The 21,654-nt window shown below is 38.1% G+C and overlaps 1 protein-coding gene across 2 annotated transcripts in view; it reads right to left on the bottom strand.

Moving 5' to 3' along the window:
- The window catches only part of FTO (FTO alpha-ketoglutarate dependent dioxygenase), a 365,665-nt gene that overhangs the window by 258,556 nt on the left and 85,455 nt on the right, over window positions 1-21,654 (bottom strand). For both annotated transcript variants that reach the window (XM_012772616.2, XM_075995647.1), the window contains exons 2-3: window positions 18,226-18,303; window positions 3,890-4,517 (exon numbers count right to left, since the gene is read on the bottom strand). In XM_012772616.2, coding sequence (XP_012628070.1) covers window positions 3,890-4,517; window positions 18,226-18,303 — 706 coding nt within the window. The remainder of the gene's footprint in view (window positions 1-3,889; window positions 4,518-18,225; window positions 18,304-21,654) is intronic.

Genomic DNA, 21,654 nt, shown 5'->3' with positions numbered 1-21,654 from the left:
TAATACCAAGAATCTACAATATTTGACAATAGGTAAAAAATCTTAAGAATTGCTTTTTCTATAAAGACAATGGCATAGAAAATGTTTCCTTCCAAACAAAGAAACAAAAATGGCAACCAATAATTACTGTCCAAGTGATGTTTTTGAAGGTGTTCTAGTCAAAGAACAAGGTGTTTGACCATATTAAACAATGGGTTTTTAATGCCTTCCCTGCTAAAATTCATTTTTTATAGCTAGGAGTAACAAGCAATTGCCAGCAAAGCTGCAATAGGAAAATCAAATATTCTTCCTATTTACATATGGTTCCCCGAAGCCATTCCTGATTAAAAATTGTACCATTTCAATCTTCCTACTGGAGATATCTATTAACTAGAACTGCATGTGAAAGCCAATGAATTTAGTATATAATTACACGTATCCTATACAAATTACTTCTCAATGACCTCTACTCATAAAAATAAACCAAAAGAGGGATGATTGGCTCATTATAAATCTACCAAGAAAATTTCCCTGGGAAAAGGTATTGAGAGCAAAATCCTGAAAGATCTTAAGCTTCAAATGAATTTAATTTCAGCAGGAAGCAATCACTTTGGTATCTGAATTCCCAATGCTTTTTACGCGAACCTCTCCAGTGGAAAGTAATACTCTCCAATTTATATCCCCACTCTTGTCACTAAGTAACTACGTGACCTTGGACAAGCCACTTTCCTTCTCAGTGTTTTCATCTGTAAAATGAGAGGCTATAATTGATTTCAAAAGTCTCCTCCAGACCTCATGTTTCATCATTTCATGATTATAATCACAAGTGCACACCTTACCTCATCTCCTCTCTCAAGGCAAGGAGCCATTTGATTTACCTTTGCAGTTCCCATACTGTCTAGAACAGCTAACTGAACGTCCCTTAGCAATTGCTCAACAAACATGTTCAAGGACACAGAAAACAATACAGTTCTCTGTAGTGTCCACTCTCTGTGACCCCCTTAAGCTCTTCCTAACTCCAACCATGATTTCAAACAGCTCTCTTCAACTCCACTTTTACCATAGTGTTGGCAAGATTATAAGGAGGCCAGAGAACTAAACATATATCACTTGTCACTAGGGAAGAAATCACAGGGAAGAAATGCGCCCACCAGGGAGTTTCAAGGCACATGCTTTGTACACCATCTGACCCAAAACCACACACAGAGTCAGGGACCTAGAGAAAGGTTCTGTTTCAAAGAATAAGCTAATCTAATGCATTCTAATTATCTCAGAGTATGTGCTAGAAAGCTACAAAAGATATGGGGGAGAAAAGTGAAGTTAGAGAGAGAAAGGATGGTGTCAGGACCTGCAAGAGAAAGCAAGGAGAACATTCCTTGAAGCTTTCCAGAAGGTAGACATTTAAAAAACCCAAATCCCCCAGGCAGCTACACTGCTGGGATAGAAATACCTGCTCATCATACACACAGCCGTAGGTATTAAGACTCTGAAGCCAGAATGTCTGCACTCAAATCCTAGCTCTCCTGATTAGTCACAGCATTACCATGAACAAGTTAATCATCCTTCCATACCTCAGTTTCCTCATCTGTAAAATGAGGATAACATTAGTACTTCATGACTACTTCATTCTTTCGGTTGTTATGAAGAAGATAAAATGAGTTAATACAGATAAAAAATGCTTATAACAATGCCTGCCACATAGTAGGAGCTCCATAAATGAAAGCTCCCAGTATTGCTATTATTATTATTATTATTAATAGATAGAGTTCTGGGAATCTCAGGGATTAAAAGAACAAAAGAATTACCCACACTGCTCTTACAAATTCAAATTCTGCAGTTCCCTCTTCCAGGTAATAGTTGCAAATATAAACATTACTATATTTGTATACTTTATCAGTCTTAACCACTCCTGACAAAGAAACCACTCCTGACCAAAGAAACTATTCATTAGAAATTTAAATTCCTTTCTGAAAGATATTCTAGGTTTCAAAAACTACCTGATCACCCACGCAAAGGGAGGACAATAGCACTATTAACCTGCAGGGCTGAGAGTAAGCAGAAGCACAAAGACATCTTTGTAGCAGTTTGTGCTATCACATACCACTGCTTCAGTTTGGGAGAGTTGTCTCCTTAAGAAAGAAACTAACAAACTCCATTGTTCGTGCACATCAGAGTTCTTGGATGTGATAGTTCTTAAATCCCCAGCAAGTCCTTATTAAAGATCAGAGGATCTTGATTCTTTCCACTAGGACAGCATCAAATCTCTTCAAGCGATTTTCTTAAGTCAGCATCATTATTTGAGATGCCAGAGAAAATGGTGAAATTTCCAGCTGCTAAGCTAGTTCCTTGTTTTTTACTGAAGACACAAGGTAAAGTTAGTTATCCTAAGGAAATTTTTGAGACTGGGAAATTGTAAGAAATTTAAAGAGTAACATGAGATTTTTTTTTTCTTAAATCTCTTTTCTAAAACAGTCATTTTAGTAAACAAAAAACAAGTAACAACAATGAGAAAATCCAATTAAACAACTAGAGTTGTCGGAAAGAACAACAGCATACAAACTGGTTTTCCAAACATCTTTCAATAAAACAGATAGGAGAGCTGATACTGTGTCTTGTATTCCTTTGTCAAGTAATAATACTCAAAAGAAAGTCAGCAATAGGCTGGGCATGGTGGCTCACACCTGTAATCCCAGGACTTTGAGAGGCTGAGGCAGGAGGATCACTTAAGGCCAGGAGTTCAAAACCAGCCTGAGCAAAAGCAAGTCCTGGCCTCTACAAAAAATAAAAAAATTAACTGGGTGTGGTGACACACGCCTGTAGTCCCAGGTACTCAGGAGGCTGAGGCAGCAGGATCACTTTAAGTCCAGGTGTATAGGGCTGCAGTGTACTATTATGATGTCCCTGCAGTCTAGCCAGGGTTAACAGAGTAAGACTCTGTCTCAGAAAAAAAAGAAAAGTCAGCAATGGTCATGCTATCCTAGATATTTTCAACTATCTTTTTTGTAATCCTGTGAAACAATGGGGACCCTAAACACACAGAAACTGAATAATAGAATAAATAGGAAAATTTGGGTAGGCCACTAAAAGGTCCTAGCCTATGGTCTCTGTTCCAAAGGGACTAGATTTCAGACCACGCAAGAAAATTTTATCACAACAACCCTATGAGGTCTAAAACTGCAGAACTTAGGGATGAATGTATGAGTTGAAAAGAGAGGGGAGGGGAGGGGAGGGGAGGGGAGGGGAGGGGAGGGGAGGGGAGGGGAGGGGAGGGGAGGGGACCATAGAACTGTGTAGGGGGCTAGAGAGTTTCCTGAAAATAGAGGACTGTCTGTTTGCAAAACCCACCTCAACTGCTTCTGGCAAGGAAGAACAGTAGCAAAAACTATATGAAACCAAGAACAAGTCCATATTTGACAAATCACACCCATCAAGATAGTAATGTCAACCATAATAAAATATTTTGGCAAGACTGGAAATGTGCACCTGTGGGAACCTGGAAAGATTTGACAGATTTTTGTTTTCCCGGCCCTTTATCAGCAAGTTAATTATAGCAACTGCACAATCTACTCTGAGCTTTAGCGAAAGACAGTTGGCTGTATGAAGCCAAGATGCTGCTCTCCTGGGCATGGGAAAGACAAAATGACAGTAGTGCTTACACACGAAAATATTCTGAGTATAGTATGACAATGAGCCAGATAGCACAGCTAAATGAGAAAGAGGTATATTCTGCAGACCTAAGGGTGAAACAAGCCTACAAAGGACATATGACACATACATACACACACGCATACTCATGTGCATGCATGCACACACACAAACATGCATATGTATATGCATGTATATCTCCAGAGCCTAAAGATCTCTGCTCACAGTACACCCAGGGCTGCTTTTCTCCCAAAGCAGACTGTACCTTCACAGCTATAACTGTACACTGCCACCGCTGACCTTTCCACCAGATTTTCATCGTGATGCCAGCTCACTGCCATTTTCCCCATGCCAAAATAAGGCTCCTCTTTCAGGTATGGCATTTTCTGAGGATCCATGAAATTCAGCAAAGTTACATTGTATGCTGCTCTGCTCTTAATGTCCACTTCATCTTGTCCGTCGTGGGAGGACCCCATGCCAAACCTGGGGAAATCTGCAGACATACACACCGGCACGGCGTCCTCATTAGCCTTCTCTTTGGAAGCGAGTTCTTCCAAAGCCTGGATGGTTTCTATCTGCAGGTAGTCATTGAGCTTGAGGAAGGTCTGACAAGCAGCAGCTATTTCAGCCTCGCCGTATTTTATATTAGAACCTTTCACTGGCCAGGGTACCGTGAAGAGTCTGGTGTTCAGGTACTTGTAGGTGTAGCCTGGGTTACCAATGAGGATGCGAGACACCGGAGTGAGCAAATCCTTGCCTTGGATCCTAACCAGGTCCCGAAATAAGCAGCCATGCTTGTGCAGCGTGAGAAAGGCTTCTTGAACCTCTTTGTGGAGATCCTCGGATACACTGCCAGCTTCTCGGAGAATTAGTTTAGGGTATTTCAGCTGCCACTAAAACAAAACCAAAGCAAAAATACACATTATGGACAGTTATAATTTTATTCTTTCCAAAGGTGTGTTTCTTTGTAAGCACTGGGGGTAGGGCAAGGAAATATCTGGTGACATGTGTAAACAGCATTCATATTTTCCTAGCTTAAAATAGAAAACTAAATAAAACAAATGCCATCCCACACCTTCAGTCAAGATTTTCAAGTTCAAGCTCAAACTATTAGCAATCTTTAATGTAAACAAAAAATAATAACAGTTTGGGCTTTGATCCCCAAGTCTTTACTCTGTGACCACTTTTTCTTACCCTCAATCTCTCTTCCAGCCTTTGGCCCTCCAGAAAACACAATTTTATTAATTAATTGCTTACCACCTATTTATTTCTCACAACACTATTAATACTAAGAACACAGTATTATTATCTCCAGTTTATAGATGAGAATACTGAAGCACAGAGACATTTTAACAACTTGCCCAAAGTCACACAGATGGTAAATATCAGAGTTGGAATTTGAAGCCACTGGGCTCCAGAGACTGGATGGCTCTAGAGCTTAACCACTGGATTGCACTGCCTCTCATGAAATGACAAACTAGTTTCTCCATCAGTACTTTCACTGAAAGAGAACTCAATTCTCTTTGGGGATTAGACATGAAGTTCCATGAACACAAGAGCCATGACAATTTTGTTCACGACTATACTAGCACCCAGAATGTACTCAGGACATGGTAAATGAATGGATGGATGGATGAATGAGGTATTCCACTGCAGTTCTAAAAAGATGTAATAATTCCACTGGTGTCATTGGAAAAGAGGAATACAAGACAATTTCTTCCCCTGATCCACAACTACATGAATTTACTGATGCAGTTTAGGGCTGCATTAGCTTTTCCACCACTACTTCAGGCTTCTTAGGAATTGACATATGAACTGGTGTCAAGCCAATTCCCTGATTCTGTATAATTATTTTTTTTTAACCAAAGCATAGGATTTTACATTCAGCCCCTATACAGTTTAATCTGATCTGCTCCCTCCTAGCTTTAGGCTGATCCTGAAGGAAGGAGTCAGACATAATCCTGTCCTTGTAGTATTGTGCTGCCCACCATTTTTGAGATATCTTCTTTCTAAATCTTCATTCAATAATTAATGTTTATATGATAAGTAGGGCCAGATCATTTATACTTCTGTACATTTCTTTTCATTCAACATATGTTTCCTGAGCACCTACCAAATACCAGAGCAGAGCCTTCCACCAAATCAAGTAATTAAAAAGGAAAGCAATCCCAAATAGTGTTAAGTACTAGGACAGAAACAAACCAATAGGATATCCATTAGTAGGATTCTCTAAGGAGATGGCATTTAAGGAGAGACTTTTGGGAAAAGGAGGGACCAGATGTCTGAGGAGCTAAGAAATAGCTTCCTAAAAGGAAAGACCAAAAAAGCAAAGGCACTGAGAAAAAAGACCAGCCTATTCTAGGGATTTAAAAAAGGCCAGTTTTACTAGAGCGAAAGAGCTGAAGAGAGAGTGACGTGTAATAAGGATGAAGAGAAAGGCAGAGACAGGACCACAGAGAGCCTTGGAGTTCACAGTGAGGAACCTGGAATAGACTGTAAGTGCTCTGGATGATTTCAAGGGGAGAAAAATAACTTGAATTACATTTTATAAAATCAATCTTTATTATTATATCAGACAGGAATTGGAAAGGGGCAAATGTGAATGTGGAAAATCCTATTAGATGCTATTACAACCACCTAGGAGAAAAGTATGATGGTGTGGATTAAGGTAGAGACAGAGACAAAAGGACAGGATAAAGTACATATTTTAAACTAGAACAAAAGGATGAGGTAAAAGATTAGATGTGAGGAATGAAGAAAGGATAGATATTAAGGATGACTTCCATCCAGATTTCTGGATTTAATAATCAAATAACCAATTTCCTATATTTTGAAATAAGGAAAACTAGAATAAAATAGGAATAGTAAGAAAAACAGGGAGGAAAATGAAGAGTTCTGTTCTGGAGCTGTATTCACTAAGATACCTATGAAATCTCCAGGTGAAAATAACATGGGGGAACTGGATACACACATCTGGAGCTCAGAAGTGGGGCAGAGGGACTCAGTGTGGGAGTTGTCAGCACAGAGCTGGTTTTTACAGGCCTAGAAATGAATGAGATCACCTAGGAAAACAGTACAAATACAGAAAAGGAAGCAAAGCTATTTCCTGAACCATAGAAGAATGCTCACCAAATGAGACCAAGCATAAAACGAGGACAGTGTATTAATGCAGAGGCTAAAAGAGAAGAGCATTTCAAGGATGAAATAGTCAACCACGTCATCTGCCACTGAGAGGTCAAGTGAGATGAGGACACAGATTATCCACCAGATTTGACAGCATGGAAATCACTGATGACAATGACAAGAGTGATTTCAGCAGAGTGTGGTGGGGATGGAAGTCAGATTAGAGTAGGCCGAAGATGGAAATAAAGAGGAGGAAGTGGAGATGGCATGTCTCTGAATAGTTTTGCTATGAAGGAGAACAGAAAAACTGGGGCTGATGATGAATGGGAATGCTACATCAAAGGACATCTTTAATGATGGAAGAGACTAGAGCACACTAGACTTTGTCAGTACACTCATGAGAATGACACAACAGGAAAAGGCTGATGATGCAGAACAGAGGGTAAATAACCAAAGGGGCAAAGACCTTGAGTGTCTAGAGCAGTAGACTCCCAAGTGAGGTATGCAGGGATTTATAAGCAATCCCTTAGAGTTGGAGGGGTGCAGAGAATAGTAGAACTATTTAATCTTTAATCTAAAAGAAAAGAAATTAAGCTTCATAAAAATATGCATGCATATATATATATACTATATGTACCTATACATACATACAAATATGTTTAATATGAGTACTATTATTAGATACAAGTACTGTTTGTGAACTTGTGCCTATTTTGTAAATAACTACCAGTGGTGTGGTAGAGTCACTTCATATCTGCTCACAAGAGCCTATTGACATCTCTTCCCAAATACACATTCATTAACACTATGTTGGTAACTTGAAATTGGCCATGGTGCTAGTATTTACACTACAGAAAACAAGAAACACTAAAACTTGCTGGGCACGGTGGTTTGAGCCTGTAACCCCAGCTACTCAGGGGGCTGAGGAGGAGAATCACTTGAGGCCAGGAGTTCAAGGCTGAAGTGAGCTATGATCACACAGCTGCACTCCAGCCTGGGTAACAGAGCAAGACCCTAACTAAAAAACAAAAACAAACAAAAGAAACACTAAAAATCAAGGCCTGACAAGAATATGATCAAAAACACTTGGATAGGAGAAAAGATATTTCCTATCTTTTCCAAGGAAAGATATTCCTTGGAATATCCTTGAAGGAAGAAGATATAAATTCAGATAGGATGGCAAATTTGACAATAGGCAGATGAGTAAGTTTCGGGGGGTTTTAGGGGGGCATGTGGGGGAGGTTGGAGAACACTTAAATTTTCTCAGTGAAGTATAAAGTATAAATCACTAGCTAAGAATGTGTGCTAATCATTAGAGTTTTTGTCAAATCTGGGTTCCTCCCCTGTCACCCAGCTTTTGGGTCCAATGTAGAATTATACTTCCTAGCCCCTCATGATGGATGAAACATGTGATTACCTTTTTGCCAGTGAGAAACGATGGCTGTCACTTTCAGCCTGGAACAATTCACTGCCAGTGCAAGACCCTGCAAAATGCTCTTTTTCCCTATGCCACAGTAACCAGCTGGTGGCTGCTTGTATCTATGAGCTGCTTTAATGGGCAGTGACTCTATGCCAACCCACAAATAATACATAACATGAACAAGAAATATGGATGTGTGAAGCCACTGAGATTTGGGGGGTGTTTGTTACTACAGCATAATCTAGCCTATTCTGGCTGCTCCAGAGTGAAATAGAAGATATGCAGAAAATAATAATGCACACACACACGCCAACACACTCATGCACACACACACGTACTGGGGCTCAAGACTACATAAGAGATATATTTAACACAGTGATGTTATAACCCTAAAAACCTGGGAAACACAAATAACTTATAAATATCACATATAAATACCCTGACATTAAAAACAGCTTTATAAAAAGAAAATAATAAGAAGAACATGGAAAAGTATTCAAAATTTTTGCACTGGTCTCGAATGTCCCTTTCCCCTCTGACCACATCTGCCTCTATTCCTGCAGTCCTCTCGGGCCCAGCACTTCGGCACTTCCTTCGAAGGCAGGCTCTTCCCCCAGCTCTAACCTGGATGCCCCTTCTTGCCCTTCAGGTCACTTTCTCACAGTGTCACTTTCTCAAAGAAACCCCTGACTCTCCACCCTCCAACAGGTATTCTCCATTGTCACATGGCACAAGTTTTACTGCTCTTTCATAGCATTTATCGATCTGTAACTATTTATTTGAACTATTATTTGTTAAATAATCTGTACTATGAGACTGCAAGCTTGTAGAAGGAGATGATAGCAATTTTACTCCCTGTTATATCCCCAGCATTTGGCTTGATATAAGTGCTCAAGACTCCTTTCTAAGAATAACAGAATAAACCCTTTAAGAGTGAAGAAAGCCAATTGGTGGATGTCTTGGTGGGGGTGGGAAAGAGAGCTAAATGCAAAGAGGCACAAGGGATCTTTTTAGGGTATTAGAAATATTCTAAGATGACTGTGATGACAGCTACACAACTCTGAAAAGTTATCAAAAACTGCTGAATTGTATCATTTTATTTTATTTTATTTTATTTTATTTTAGAAATAAGGTCTAACTCAGCCAACAAGGCTGGAGTGCAGTCTCACAACCACAGCTCACTGCAACCAAACTCCTTGGCTCAAGGGATCCTCCTGCCTCAGCATCCCAAGTAGCTGGGATTATAGATATGAGGCACTGCAAATTGTATAAATTTCGAGCCCAGGAAATTATACAATTTTAAAGAGTGCATTTTATGGCATGTAAATTATACATGCATACATTTTATCAATAAACTTTTTTAAAAAGAAGATTGATAGATTTGAATATATAAAATTTTAAACTTTTATATGAAATAAGTCATAAGTAAAATTAAAAGCCAAACACTAACTGGAAAAAAAATATGTGCAAGCTATATGGCAGAAATGGGCTTAATATTCTTAATATAGAGCCATTATAAATTTAATTATATATACAAACATATATACCCCAACAGAAAAATTCACAAGTAAATTAATAGAAAAGTCTCTTAAAATACAGAAAAAAATTTAACTATACCAAAGTCTGAAAAACACAAATTAATATATATTAAATTATACTTAAAGTAGTTCTTGCCTATCAAATTTACATAAAAGAAAATGTTATAATGGTAATACATATTATTGGTGAGGGCAAATTAAATATTCTGATAGTGTGCAATTAGGAATGCAAATTATTAAAACCTTGCTTAAGGCCAATTGGACAAGATCTATCAGAATCTAAATATGTTCATATCTTTTCATCCAGTTATTCTACTTTAAGAATTTGTCATAAAGAAATAATTAGAGAAATAAACCAAGATATAAGGATATTCATCATACTATTATTTATAATAATTAAAAACTGAAAACCACCAAAATGCCTAATAAGGCATTAGAGGGGAAAATGGTACATCCATGTGATGGAATATTAAAGTAACAAAATTAAGAATTTTTATATTATAAAACATATAAGTAACAAAATATAGTCATATAAGAAATTAGAAATAGTAAACAAAATATAGTCATACAATAAATTAGTAATAAAAAATAAATTTAGTAATAAATTAGGAGCTAGACAAGAGGATCTCAGTTTCATAAAAAAAAAAAAAAAGGAGATATATATAATATATATACTCACAGAAAAATAGACTCGTAGAAAAATATGGCCAAAAGTTTATGGTGATTATCTCTGGGTGATGTGATTGGGCATAATTTAAATTTCCTTCTTTAGATATCCATATTATTTTTAATATTTCCAAAATAAATGTAAAATACTTTTAGTCAGAAAAACTCAGACAAAATATGTTGCACTCAAAATTCTTTATTGTCATGACGTTTCTTTTATTTGCCAAGATATTCTTTTTTGATGAACCTGAATTATCAAAAATATTCAACAGAACTTCTATTACTACTTAAATCTGACTTGGACTATTGTTCAATAATTCAGGAATTTTTTTTACCACAATGAAGACAAATAATAATAATTGGCTAATTTTGTCACTATCTCAAAGAAAATACAAGTGAGAAAACCCCCAGCTTAAATGCCCTCTTTTATTATTTAACAAGTAATTAGAATAGTGCCCGACACATAAAAGTACTATGTAGCGTTTGTTAAATTTTTCTTTAAAAAGAACAACAAGTAACTTTGGAGAAGAACTGAACACTAAATAATTTAATATTAACTCATTCTGCCAAACAAATGAGTTCATTTTCCATTTTGGACAGGTACATGTAGAACATCAGATATCACACAATAATTTAGAACAGCTGTTGGCAGATTTTCAAATATGTCAGTAGAATTTTTTTTCATTTAATCCCATTAAAGTTTTTCCAGGGAATGTACAGTCATGAAATTATATTAGAAGTTGTCTGGTCACATTCTATATTTCTTGAGATCTACAAATGATTTGGTGGCATAAATGACAATTATACAGTTTAATAAGCATTTGGAAAAGTATAAAGTGCCAACATGCCAGACCCTTATCCATGGCTGAAAGATGTAGAACGCTAGGCTCTCTAGAGATTAGGCTTTATTTTCTGCCTATTTTAAACCACTGTATAAAAATTCTACCTTCTTTTTTTTTCTTCTTCTTCTTTTTTAAAGAAACGGGGTCTTGTTCTGTTGCCCAGGTTGAAGTGTAGTGGCATAATCATAGCTTACCACAACCTCACACTCCTGGGCTCAAATGATCTTCTTGCCTTAGCCTCCTGAGTAGCTAAAGCTACAGGTGTACACCACCATGCCCAGCTAATTTTTTTATTTTTTCTAGAGACATGGTCTCACTATTTTTGCCCAGGCTGGTCTCAAACTCCTGGCTTGGAGCCATGCTCCCACCTCAGCCTCCCAAAGTGCTAGGATTAGAGGCATAAGTCACTGCACTTGGCCAAAATTCTACCTTTTCCTCTCAAATCAAAAGATGCTTTTGAAAGGATTTCATCATACAGAGAAGCCAGACATGGTTTTAATATGAAGATACCAGTTTACAGAAGGCTCATTTAAATGAAACTCAATGGAACTCAACTTTTGGTAGCATGAAATAACATTAAAAATCTTCAAGTGACTTGGGAAATGCCCTTCTCTTAAAAGTGTTAGAATACTCTGATATCAGGGAAGTATATTTCTAATCTGGCTGTTAACAGATTTTCCTGGTAACACTCTTTTTTTATTTGCACTCTGCAATTTGTACTCTATCACTCATAATATTTTCTATATAATTTTTGTTGTAAAATGCTTGCAACTTGGCAGCTGTGACATGACTAATGGGCTAGACACTTACTTGGCCCAGCCTCCATCTGGGTGCTGTTAAGCAGTGCCCCAGCGGAGGTACACTTCTGAAGTCACTGGTTAGGACTTGTGATAACATGTGCTTTGCTACAAAGTGACAGAAAGATGTTGGTTCATTCATTCATTCAATAGTTCATTTTATTTTGTTTGTTTGACACTGATCGAATACTTGCTATGTACCAGGCACTGTAAAAATTGCAATAAATACAATAATTAAAAGAAGATGGGTCCTATTTGATAGCATCACATAGTTTAACAGTATAAAAAGAAATGAAAACCAAAAGTTAGAGAAAGACTCATCACAACAGAAGTGTGAATATACTGCTGTGGGAGCAAGAAATAATTGGGAAGGAAAATCCGGGAAATCTTCATTAACTGAATATATATTAATACCTATCAAGCACATACTTCCTGTAAAATACTACTAGGTGCTGGGAATACAGAAGAGAGCAAAATGTCTACATGCTCTGAGGAGCTCATATTCTGGTAAGGAGGGCCAGACAATAAACAAATGAATAAGTAAAGTACATAGTATTTTAGATGATAATAAGTGCAATGGAGAACAATTAAGCCAAGAAAGTAGAATAGGGAGTGCTGGGGTCAGTGTTGCCGTTTTACACAGAGTGGTCAGCAAAGAACTCTCTGATTAAGGTGACATCAGAGCAGGAGAATGCAAGAAATGAGGACGCAGGCCCTTCAGATAACTGGGGGGGAAGAGAGTTCCAGACCAAGAGAACACTCAGTGCAATGGCCTTGGGGCATGAGTGTGTTTGGTTTATTCCAGGAACAGCGAGAATGCCAGAGTGGGAAGAGGGGTGTGAGGGGGTGAGGAGTGGGGAGAAGCAGGAAATGAGGTGAGGGAAGCAGTCAGGAGCCAGAGCATGTAGCACTTTGTTGGCGAATGAAAGGTACTAGGCTTTTATTAGGAACAAGATGAGAAGCTATTCAAGAGCTTATGAGCAAGAAAATGTAAGGGGTTCATTTATGCTTTAAAAAGATCACCCCAGATGCTGTGTTAAAAGGAACTGGACCAGGGGGAAGGAGGGGAAGAAACTAGGAAGCTACTGCAACAGAGAACATGGTAGCTTTGGCCATGGTGTAAGTGGCAGAGGTAGTGAGCAGCGGTCAGATTTTTAATATTAATATATTTCAGAACAAGTGGGATTTCCTGATAGTTTCACAGAATATGTGATATTTAAGTAAGGTCTTTAAGGGTGGGTAGACGCTCACCAGACAGAAAAGTGGATGAGGGTACAAGTAGGCACCAGGGCAGGGAGGATGAAAAGACAGAACAGAGCCAGCGGGGAGGGGAGCAAGGACCTCTGCATGACAGGAGTTTAAGGGTGGACACTGTGCTAGGTGATGAGCAGAAATTAGACCAGAGAGATGGTTTGGGGTCATAGAGTCAATGGCCTTATAGGATAAATATGCTGAGAAGTCTGAACGTTAGGCAAGTCTGAACTCTGAGGCAAGAGAGACTCAGCAAACTTTATCAAACAAGGAGGTACAAGTCAGATGTATTTATAGGAAAACAGTTCCGATGGCATCGGGGAGGACGCAAGGGACACCGGTCAAGAGGATGTTAAAACTGTGGAGGCCGAAGGTGCTAAATCTGGGCCTGAACTACACAGTCAAGGCAGTGTCGGTAGGACTGGGAAAGAAAAAACAATTAGAGGGTTTCTGAATAGGTAAAACTCCCAGGGCCCCGTTTCTGAATGAGGGATGGAAGCAATGGGTAGAAGTTGAGGACAGTGAGGTTTCTAATTTGAAGAACAGGACAAGTGGATGCCATCAGAGAAGAGAATGCGCAGAGGAGCCTTGGAAAATGGAGCCTTACTAAAATGTAAGTCACATCCTGTCACACTTGTGCTCCAAACCCTCTCACGCCTCCTCAGCTCACTCAGAGTAACAGCCGATGGCCTTATGACAGACTGCCAGTTCCTGTGTAACCCGGCCTGCTGCTTCTGATTGTATCTCCTCCGCTCCCCCCAACCTGGCCCCGCACCCCAGCTCTTTCACTCTGCTCCAGATATGTTAGCCTCGGGTGCTTTTCTTTTCAAACATACCTCAGAGGCTTTGCTGTTCCCAGAACATTCTTCCCACAAGTATCTACATGGCTTGCTCCTGCACCACCAGCCCCACAAGCAATAAGCTCAAAGAAGGCAGGAATCTTTTCTCTGTTTTCATAACTTCATCTTGAATGCCTAAAACATTACCTAGCATAGAGTGGGAGAGCTAAATACATTTGTCTGAGTAAGTAACTAATTAACATGAATCATGTTGAGTTAGATGTACCTGTAGGACTTTCAGGTAGAGCTGCTCTGTAGGCAGTTGGAATTACAGCACAGAAGGTCACGTGGGAGTGCAGGGATGGAAACAGAGGTTTGGGATCACTGGCATAAAAGCACAGCAATCTCAGAAAGAATAGGAAAGACAAGGTCAAAGGGAAGCAGTAGAGTTCTTAAGACTACAAATCCAAAAGCCAGACAGCTTGGGCTCAAACTGTGGTCCCAAAACTTCCTACTTATAAATCTTGAGCAAAGTTTTAAACCTCTCTGTGCCTCAGTTTCCTCATCTCTAAAATGAGATTTTAGGTCAGACGCAGTGGCTCACACCTATAATCCCAGCACTTTGGGAGGCTGAGGTGGGAGGATCACTTGAGGCCAGGAGTTCAAGACCAGCCTGAGCAACACAGCAAGACCTTGTCTCTACAAAAAAATAAATAACTTAGCCAGGTATGATGGTGCATGTCTGTAGTTCCAGCTACTCTGGAGACTGAGGCAGGAGGATCGCTTGAGCCCAGGAGTTAGAGGCTGCAGTGAGCTATGATAATGCTACTGCACTCTAGCAGAGTGAAAGAACAAGACTCTGTCTCCAAAGTAATTAATTAATTAAATGAGGTTTTAATAACAACCACCCTAGCTGATTGGTAAGATTTAAATGAGTTAATACATGTTGTGTACTTAGAACGGCACCAGAACAACCTGGCACATGGCAAGCACACGATAAATGAAAGCAAAGGGGAATACTGAGGAGAGAAGCATTTTCTCTAGACAAGAAGGGCAGCATTCGTATATCTGGAAGCCAGAGTGTGTTTCCTGACTATGTAATTCCTCATTTCCTTGTGCACCACAGTGAGCCAACAACAGAGGTTCTCCTTGCTTTTCTTCTTTGACCTTTTTGTTGTTTTGTTTTACTTCTTTGCTCTATGATCTTATCTAAACAAACTGCGAAACTTCTCTGAAGATGTTTTGAATTGGTATACAGGGAGGTGTGCAATACAGCAGAAAGAACATGGGCCTTCAGAGTCAGGCAAATATGGGCGTGAATTCAAGCTTTGCCACTCAGGTAAGTAACTTAGTTTCTCTGGGTCTCCTTCTCGTTTCTTTTCTTTTTTTAAGATAGGGGTTTTGCCATATTGCCCAGACTGGATTTGAATTCCTGGGCTCAAGCAATCCTCCCAAATAGCTGGGACTACAGGTGCGCCCAGCTCCTCTCCTGACTGTTAAAACTGGAACGATAATACCCACCTCAAGCTTGAAGAAAAGAATAGTTGCTGAATACGTATTTGTGGAAGGAATGAATTAGTCTGGTGTGATGATTAAACATGACAGCATTCATAAACATTTAGCACCATCCCTGGCACACGGTAAAGGTCAAACATGGAACCTGCCAGTTGTTTTCATGACTGGCAGCTGGACTGGCATTCCTATGGTGAGGGCCTACTTAAGGGACCCAATGTCAGGTCTGAACTTTCTATTTATCCATGTCATTAAAAAGTATTTTCACTTCATCTTTTAAGAGAATAAGTTTACTTTCACTAAGGTTTTATTGAAGCACTAAGCCTTATTATAAGGTACACTTAGAGTGATTAGATATCAGTATCAGGGTTTGTTGTAGGTCTTGGAGAGATAAAAGAGAGCCTTGATAGTTGCTGTTTGCATTTGGGTTTCCTTTTATTCCTCAGTGTATGGTTGGTTCACAGCACAGTGGGCTGATAACCTTTTGCATTTCATTCTCCATGTACCACTTCTACAATACAAAAGCTGAAATGGCTCGGCAGTTGCTTTATAACAATGCACATACCAGAAGGCTTATATCTAAGAAAATGTTAGAAAGCACTTCAGAATTAATTATATTCTGAAAGTTTACCTGTTTTAAGAGTACTTTTAAATATTATTTTTTCCCCTGATTGCAAAAGAATACATGTTCATTGCAGATAATTTGGAAAACGAGGAAAGCTCAAAGAAGAACACCTTATCACTATGCGATACATTTCTGTATTTATCCTTCAAAACTTTCTAAATACTACCACCCTGGAAAAGTATATGTGTACGTAAAAAAAAAAAAAAATTCAAATCATACTAAACTCATTATTATATAACTGGCTTTTAAAATTAACGAATGCATGTATGCATTCATTCAAGTAAACTAATTAAGCACCTGCTAGGTACAAGCACTGTACAAAGAAGAGAGGATGAGGTAGCAGACCAAAACAGATGAATAAAAAAAACACCATTACAATCAAATGAGATCAGTGCTAATAAAGGTATAGATAAAGTATAAGGGAGGAAGCAAAGACAATTCTCTGGGCTGTAGAGATGTCAGGGAAGCTCTCTACAGGAGACGACACATGCACTATTACTACCAGGTAACACAGAAGTTCACCAAGGAAAGAAGAGACAGGTAAGGAGAAGGAGGAATGTCAGCAGAGGATGTAGCAAGAAGGTCCCAAATATGAAACTGCAAGCTAGCTTGAGGGACTACAAAAACCCAGTGTGGATGCAAAGGTGGAAGAGTGGGGGAGATGAGGCTGCAATGCAGGAGCCAGGCAATGAACAGCCACCGGGGATCTGAAGAGGAGGGTTGACAAGACAGATTTATGTCTTGGTTAGAAAATACCGCAGCTTTGAGGATTAAGGGGGAACAAAGAGGAAAACTAGAGAAAGAGGACTGATGAGGAGAAAGACAATGAAGACCTAATGAGAATGGAGATGAGACAACATCCTAGAAAGGATGATGAACTGGATGTCAAGAGACCTGGATTCTAAATGGGCAAACTCCTTCTTTCCTCCCTTCCTTCTTTGCTTACTGAGGGTCTGCTATAACAAGCAAGATGCTAGAGACAGAAGACTATATGACCCAATTCCTATACCCCAAGAGCTTACATTCTAGTAAGAGAGAATAGGTGACAATGTATTATTTTGTTTGCCCAGCATGCCTACCTCTCCTTCTTCAGAAACAGGCCTCTAATTTTCCTTTGGGGTAACCATCCATCTCTCACTCACACAGTCCATGCAGTTTGCATGGGAATTCTCCCACTCCAACTCTGCTCAAAGAATGAATGCATGAACCAGGCCAGGCAAATAGGAGCATCCAACTCTCCTGAGCACAAGGACTGGTTCAGGGACAGGCACATGACTCTAACCAAGCTGAGACCACTCACTTGGAGAATCTGATGGAACCAGTGGAAAAGAACTACGATGCTAAAGACCACATCAGAGCATATTCAACATGAAGTCACACAGAGAAAAACCAAGCCAAGAAACAGAGGAAAAACAGTGATCAGATGATGTCTTTTGAGAACTTGGATTCAGCTATGTACCCTGACTTCTAAGGTGGGTCAATAAATACTTCCCTCTTTTTTTTGCCATAGAAATTTTGATTTGGATTTTTGTCACTTGTAATGGAAAAAGTGCTAATTCAGGGAGAGAGACACAGAATCCCATAATCGCAATGCAATGGGATAGATTATAGTATAGAGATATTTATAAGGAACAAGTATCACAGAGGAGAATGCAGCCAACTTGACTTATAGCAGGGTAAATTGGAGAAATTTCCCCAAAAGAGGTGATATTTAACTGAACTCTTGAAGAATTAGCCATCTGGCAATAGGATAAGGGCAAAAGGATATTCTATGTAGAAGAAACAATATGAGCAGAGGCAAGGAAATGGGAGAGTATGGAATGTTTGGGGAAGTAAAACAGTCCACGATGCTTAAGCATGAATTTCAGAGCAGAAAGCAGATTGTGAAGAAATTTATATGCTCTGTAGACAATGAGGAGTCATTGGACAATCAAATCAGATCTTTTTCACCTCTCATTTAACCTCTCTAGACCATAGTTTCCTCATAGGTAAAATAAAGTCAATCACAACATATCACTGCACTTGATAAAAATATTAAAATACCTTACCTGCTGATAGAACTCATCATCTTTGGGGGTCAGATAAGGAAGCCAAGTATCTTCAAGCTCTTCAAGAAGCCTCAGTTTCTGTGTGAAAACAATAATTACATATGATTGAATATAAAATGATGCAAAATATAAGATAATCTCTTCTTGTTCCATTAAGAGAATACCCAAAAAAATTTAGTCAACTTGAATGTATAAACTTTTAGGGCCAGAAATTAGTCAAATGCCAACTATAAAATGTATTAATTGAATTATATATATTTTAAATTACACATTGTATAAAGCATTAATTTAGAAACAATTATTTTATTCACTCTCATATTTCATTGAGACAATTTGATTCACTCTTCACATGTATCTTTGACATCAGGGTCTTTTTCACCACTAGAGTCGTGTTTTGAAGCATCCAATATAGTTTTCCAGAGCAAACCTTGCTGTTTGTATAATCTGCTTAAGACACAGTAGTCTGTAAATTCTTCTATGGTAGTATCACTGGAAATACCAAACCAAGCCACAAGTATCCATTTGCATAAAGTCAGGATATTTGGAATATTTATTCATCCTGAAAACATTTATTTGAGATTATATCCACTTAAAGTATTGCTTTTTAAAAGTGATCTTTCATCTCTGTAGTAATTACTAAATCTGTGTTAAGCATCTTGGCTTCTTTTCCAATTTAATGAAGAAGCCTTTTTAGCAATCACAGCTAGCACTGTCTGAGGATGTCTGAGGAGACTATGTCTTCCTCAAACTGTATTGTGCTATTCAAACAAAGTAATTGAGAGAAGACCCCATATTCTAAAATATATTATAAGGAATCAAATACATAGAAGGTCCCTCTCTCCTTCTAACGGATATTTTCAAAGAACACCTAATCTTATACTAATGCACATATGGAGTCTGTATGTGTACATGGCATACAAATGGCAAAAATGTGTGTACACATTCACAGACACACATACACATAGATCCGTAAACTATCAGAAATTATTTGCAAGGAAAAAAAAAGAAAAATAGCAGAAACAATTTATTTTCAAATAAAACTGCAATAAAATGCATCATCAGGGCTATTGTCAGCCAATAAGGCACCTAGAAAACACTGCACCCTGCTCTGGGCCAATGCAGTCCCATAGGATAGAACATCGCTTGGTAAACACAAACTGCATTTCAGCCTCCACCTGCTCCAACAGCAACTGCCCATACAGTGCACAACCTGTTCAACCAGACAACCCGCTCGATTCAGGTGGCCCTGGGTATTTTCCTCTCCAACCCCAGGAGAGCAGCCTTCTCTCACAAGCTTATCACAATCAGAATAGTCCAGAGAAAACATCCTTTTTGGGTAGAACTCAAATTGTTTCTAGACCTTTTGTATCATTATCTAAAGTGAATAAAGGGGAGAAGAATAGAAATATAGCATCCAGTCAACTTACGAGACACAAAACAGTAAATCCTACTCTTAGGCATAATTCTAGTTTGTTTATTTAATCAAAGCCTCTGTTTTGACTGTAGGTATTTTCTCATCTATAATGAAAAGACTGACTACCGATTAAACTCTGAAGAGTTTTTCTTTACTAAGGACCTATAATACTAACTATTGAGGATAACTGACAAAGAAGTTTGGATAATTCACTGATTGGTTAAATGGTTTATCTGTTTTCAGTAGTAGCCATTATTTGGGGCATAAAGAGAACCAACAATATTTCCATGCATATACTCGCACATATATGCACTCTAACACTAATTTAATCAAAATCTGTATCTCAATTTTTACTTCAAACTCAGGAAAGCCTGTGTTTTCCTATGAATCTTTTTACCAATTCTTAGTCCTTTTTATAGACACAAGAGCCAGAATGTTTATAAATGCAAAAAGAATTAAGCCTTGAATAATTCAAATGCACATGATATCGCAAATTTTGAAATGGCTCCATCTCACAAAAACCACTTTGAGATCTCTTCATGAAATTCCATCAATAAAGTTAATCTGTGTATAAAGAGGAGCACAAAGATACAGATTCCCAAAAGGGATGACCTACTCTACCTAAAATCAGATTCAACAGCAACAGACCTGTCTCATACGTCAATGAGCACCAGTGGAGGCCTAAAACTCTGCTCATATAATTAACACTTCGGCTAAATTCTTGTAAAAACAATGACTTCTCAGTTCAGTTGAGACCCAGAGTATCAGACAGGTATAAAACATTGTAACTTGAAAGGCTGGATCAAAAGGATAAAAGTCTACAAGAATGCTTTCACTATAAAGTAAGCAGGATATAAATGATTTTCTTCCACTAAGAATTTTAATACTGTAAGCATCATTATATCTCTATGACAGCAGAAAATGGGGGCCAGAAAATGACCCAACTTAAGTCCATACAGATAAAAATCTGCTCTGTACATCAACAATCACTACTCACAATTTTACTAATTAACTGACAAGACCAATTATCAATAACAATATTTACAAACATAAATAGACATTTTAGTCACATTTACGCTGGTAAAATAAATCATAAGTCAATATTAAATTAAATTGGCAGTTCATGAACATCAAAATTAAAGATTGTTGATTGCTTCATAAAAACTAAAGATTAAGACTGCTTTATAAAAAGCAAACACTGTGGGCAAGACTGAGAGAATCAGGCCCTCTCATACTTTGTTGTCAGGAGTGCAAAACTGTACAATACTTATGGGGGGGGGGGAATTGCCAATTCTTTTCAAAATTCAAATGCATTTACCACATGACTCAGTAATCCTACTTCTAAAGATTTAGCCTTCAGATATATTTATACCCTGTTCAGGGGAATATATACAAAGTTACTCATTACATCATTATCTATAGAACAAAAGCTTGGAAACATACTAAAACCCAATGAACTGCATACTTTAAAAGGTGAATTTATGTTATATGAATTATTATCTCCATAAGACAAAAAGATTAGAAACAATGCAAATGTCCATCCACTGGGAACAATGAAATTAATTACAGTATATCCACACCATGAGATACAATGCAACAGTGAACAAGAACAAGGAAGCTCCCTGTTAATGAAATAAAAAGCTCTCTGAGAGATATTGGGAAGTACTAAGCAAGTAGAGAACATCTGCTTGTATTTGCATACAGAAGCATAAAGGATACATGACAAACCTTTAAAGTGGTTATCTGTCAGGAGTAGAGGTAGAAAATGACTAGAAACAAACAGAGGCAGAGCAGGACTACTCAAAATATTCTATTTAATATTGTTTTGATTTTTGAACTATATAAACATCTTACTGATTCAACATATTACCTATTACCAATTCAAACATATTACCTATTATATTAATTCTTAATGTGGAATTCAGTATAAAGATAAAGATGACATGATCTGGGGTTTTGTTTTAGAAAGTATATACTTTTTTCCATGTACAATGAAGTATTTATTTGGGAAACTA

The sequence above is a fragment of the Microcebus murinus genome, chromosome 20 (assembly GCF_040939455.1).
Source record: "Microcebus murinus isolate Inina chromosome 20, M.murinus_Inina_mat1.0, whole genome shotgun sequence".
NCBI lineage: Eukaryota > Metazoa > Chordata > Mammalia > Primates > Cheirogaleidae > Microcebus > Microcebus murinus.
This window is presented reverse-complemented; position numbering and strand designations above follow the sequence as displayed.